The sequence below is a fragment of the Vicia villosa genome, unplaced genomic scaffold, assembly GCF_029867415.1.
Source record: "Vicia villosa cultivar HV-30 ecotype Madison, WI unplaced genomic scaffold, Vvil1.0 ctg.003713F_1_1, whole genome shotgun sequence".
Lineage (NCBI taxonomy): Eukaryota > Viridiplantae > Streptophyta > Magnoliopsida > Fabales > Fabaceae > Vicia > Vicia villosa.
Window position 1 is genome coordinate 94,724 of NW_026706279.1, and position 4,218 is coordinate 98,941.

General features: G+C 32.8%; 1 protein-coding gene across 1 annotated transcript; it reads right to left on the reverse strand.

Moving 5' to 3' along the window:
* Nucleotides 1-726: 726 nt before the first annotated feature.
* On the reverse strand, nucleotides 727-3,822 carry LOC131641392 (calcium uniporter protein 2, mitochondrial-like). The gene is made up of 2 exons (XM_058911694.1): nucleotides 3,198-3,822; nucleotides 727-1,398 (listed from the first exon to the last, which is right to left on the reverse strand). The coding sequence occupies exons 1-2, from the start codon at nucleotides 3,741-3,743 to the stop codon at nucleotides 925-927; spliced, it is 1,020 nt and encodes a 339-aa protein (XP_058767677.1). The 5' UTR covers nucleotides 3,744-3,822; the 3' UTR covers nucleotides 727-924.
* Between the last annotated feature and the right edge of the window lie 396 nt (nucleotides 3,823-4,218).

The following is a 4,218-nucleotide window of genomic DNA, read 5'->3' on the forward strand; positions in this document are numbered from 1 at the left end:
ATAAATACTTATTGCATTTTCAATATTTCATTGAAAAAAAAGAATGAATTCTTTTGAATTTTTCAATTTTCAAAAATCACTTTATAAAAAGTAGCTCCAGAGAAAGCACTATCAATTATTTTATTGACTTTAAAGACATCTCAAATTTGTTTTAGATTTATAATAGTTTGAATACTTTTCCAAGTGGTCTTACCTATTTTAAATATATTTTGAAATTTATTATATGAAATGACAATGATGAGTTTTTATTGGTTGTTAATTGTATAGAATAAAGTTACTGTCAAAAAAATTACAGCGACAAATGACAACAGCAATAGCTCTTATTAGTTTTAAAGAAGATTTATTTATTTTAGAAGAATTCAATCACACCCTTTTAATTTTGTTAAAAACAAAATTCAATTTAATTAAATATAAACAGACATCACACGGATTGTTTAGATGTTAGGTACCAACAAAATTAAAAGGGTGGGGATTTTGTTGACCTTACTCTCTTAAAAAAGCAAAAGCAGGTGGAGATTTTGATGATTGCAGGCCAATAGTGCAAATTTATTTAAGGATAATAGTGTATTTGATGATTGCAGGTGGGAATTTTGTATCTAGAACTGTCTATGGTTGATATATTGCAAAAAGATGTGTACAAATTTGTTGGTAAATTTAATTAAGAAAACTTTGTTTAGACTGCATTAGAGTTCACCCAAGCTTCTCTAGCCTAGGTGATTGCAATAGTATTCAAAAAGGTTAATATGTTGTTAAACAAAAAGGCAAAAAAAAAAAGAGACTCAGTAGCTATTGTACATAAAGCCGCACCTAATTCTATCTCACCCTCGTAATATCATTTTCATTTTACTTCAGTTTTTGTTACTGTCTTAGCAATAATCGGATACAGTTACTGATATTACCAACCAACGAACGACCTGATACAGGTCAAAAAGTTCTCTGAAATTGGTTCAATGGATGAACAGTAGTTGAATTCAACTCAGAAGATGATGCCAGTGGCGAAGCATCCTTGAGTTGATTATACCTTGCAATGTCAAAATTGTGAAGTTTCATCAGACGCTTCTGCTTAGTGCTGAAGCGGCTCTGATAGAAACCTTCAAAGCAAGGTTCTTTGGATGTTCTCATGAAGAATGTGTAGCCAGCCATGAAGTACATTGAGGTCACATAGAAGCATATGGGCTCCATTACATCCCAGTTAAGCTCCCAGAATGTGAGCCTCATGAATGCTAATGTTTGTACCGTCAGAAAACCGAGTCCGCCCCAGAGCTCACGGCGGACCCCTGTTGCAGCTTTGTTGTCAATAGCTGCTTTCACTTTCTCCATTTCTTCAAGTTCTTTTGTTTCTGCATCATTAGGTTTTTGTCCGGGTACAGGGAGCAGAGCCTGGATTGTTTTTGCTACCTGCATCACAAATTTGAGAGAGTTTGGGTAAACATAGCTCAATTTTATTTGTTTTTTACTCTCAACCTTTGCTGTAATTACAGTAAAACTTTGGTAATTGCATTTGTATCCAAAAGAAGCATAAAAAACTAAATCATTGTGTAACCTTTACCCAACTTGGCTAGGATCAGACAAAGGGACTTGAATAAAATAAAATAGCAGACGTGTACACAAATAAAATAAAGAAGGAGATAATCTAAAAGAATCACTCATTCATGAATGTCCTGACTTTCATGAAAATGTATCGATGATGGGAGAAATTTAGCAGATTGATTCTCTGCCGCTCCACCAAAAATGGAGAGCAGATAGCAAGATAGAGAAAACATAAAATAAAGTTACAGGATTCCAGGAAGTTGCCTCAGCCATATTCAGCTTGGTCAAAAAGAATCCCTCATTACATTGCACCTTGTCACATAGCTAACGTGCAATGTAATGTAACATACACAACTTGTCACAAATCTATGACTTGAATAATCTGTACAAGTTGATCTGCCTCTATATATTAATTAATGAATAAATGGACAACCACTTCCACAGGACCTTTTACCTCAGCAGTAAAATGCAAGAAACGACATAAATAAAACCAATTAAAGATTACACATACGGTTTAAACTTAATAGTATAATAATGTATATTAATTTGTATTTATTTATTTTGATGTCAAAATAATTAAACTCACACACGCTAAGAGAATATCATTTGACATTTAACATCGGATATATATTGATTTTTATATGAATAAACAAAAAAAATCAAAAATTAAATAAAAGTAAATTTTTTAGCAATATGTGTATATAGACAATAAATTATTCATAAATGCTTAAAAATATTTCTGACTAGATAAGCTTTATAAATAATTATATTATTATTTTGAAAAATATTAGCTTTTTAAGTATAATTCAGATAAGATTGTAATCAGTGTTCAATTATTTATTCTTCACATACATTGAATAGTCTTCAAAAAAATTAAATTTGTTTTTTACCAAAAATTCAAATGTATATAATATTATAATTTTCTGTTTATATTTAAGACTAAAAGAGTATTATTAATCAAAATTCATCTCCCCAAGTCTAAAATTAATTTTTAAAATTGATTTGAACAATTGATGTATCTAGTCACTATATAGACCAGATATGAGTTGTTCAATTAATTGATTAAAAAATAGTTAAATTTACCAATTATTGTAAAAAAACTTGGTAATTATTGAGTAAAAAAATTATTTTTATCCATCGAAATTCCAATTGATGAGCTAGACAAAGTCAGGCTCCCAATTATCATGGATGTATAAATAAAAAACATTTTTTTTATTACTGTAATCAATAAAAATAAATAAAAAATCCCCATAATGGAGGAAGGTGTGAAAGAGTAAGGGCTTTCGGCAGCCCTTAATTTACCATCTCAAACGGAGAATCCTTTACACGTTTTAGATCTCAGCAAACAACAAACTCTCTATTTCCTGTTCAAAAGTAAAGAAAAATAACCACAAAACCTCATCAGTTTTCAGCCATCTCAAATTCACGGCCTAAAATTAAACTTAATTAATTAACAAAATTATTGCGCCGATCGATGAAAAGTTCCGAAACCTATCTTTGAATCTTAACAGTATTTTTCTCCATCATGAACCACTCTGTATCAGCCCACAAATTAATACACAACACAACGGAACATATAAAACAAAACAAAAAACAAATCGAAATAATAAAATTAAAATAAATTAAAGCTTTATATTGAAATAATAGAAAATGAAATTGAAATTTACCTGTTCAGGTTTCAGAAAAACGACGTCGCCTAAGATGATTACAGTTGCGGAATCGTCCAGTATTTTCGCAATCTGCTTCGCCTGTTCTCGATCGGAACAATTCTCGCCGCACATTTGAACAAACTCCGAGTACGACACGCAACTCTGCTGGATCTTCCTCAGCTTCGACTTCACCGCCTCAAGCTGCGCGGCTCTCAACAATTTCCTAACATCTTGGACTTCCACCGCCGATTTCTCCTTCTCCGGCGGACTCAACCCGTCCAACCGGATCCGGTTCTTCGCAATGTCCATCTCCCGGAGTTTTTGGATTAGACTCTCCCCGGCAGGATGCGGAGATCGGACCTCCGGTCGGAACGCGGCTCTCTTATGGAGAAACCTACGGAAAACACCGTCGTCCCCGGGCTCCGGGGCAATGTCGCGCTTGGCGGCGGTGGAAGGGATCCGCGATTGAAAAGAAGAAGAGGAAATGCGACAATTCGAGAGCGATTGCGACGACATTTTGGTGATGTTTAAGAGACGCTGAGTTAGGGTTTTCTTAAACGCCATTGATAGAGATTAAAGAAATGAAATTCTAGAGAGAATGAAAGTGTTCAATGGATTGTCTTGAAGTAAGATAGATAGGAAGGGTATTTATAGGTGTCCCATAAAAACGGAGAACACTCGCTAACGTTTTGTAAATCGCTCAATTATTTATTTTTCTAATTTTATTATTATAAACAAATAATTGAGATAACGATTACGAGAATTTGTCCACGAAAACGAATATTCGGCTATTTAGTGCTTAGAGAGACGATAAATTGAAATTAGGGTTCAGGGGATTAATTGATAACCGTACACGTGTACGTAGATGGCGAATAAAGACTAAGTCGATGACAGATTTTAACCGTGTAAGATATGGATAAGTAAAGGTTAAATTATAGCTGTTGTATTTCTGTAGGTAATAATTTAGAATTATTCATCCTATATTAAAATGAAAAGATAAATTTAAGATTTTAATTTTAATTTTAAAAGTGTTAAAGTC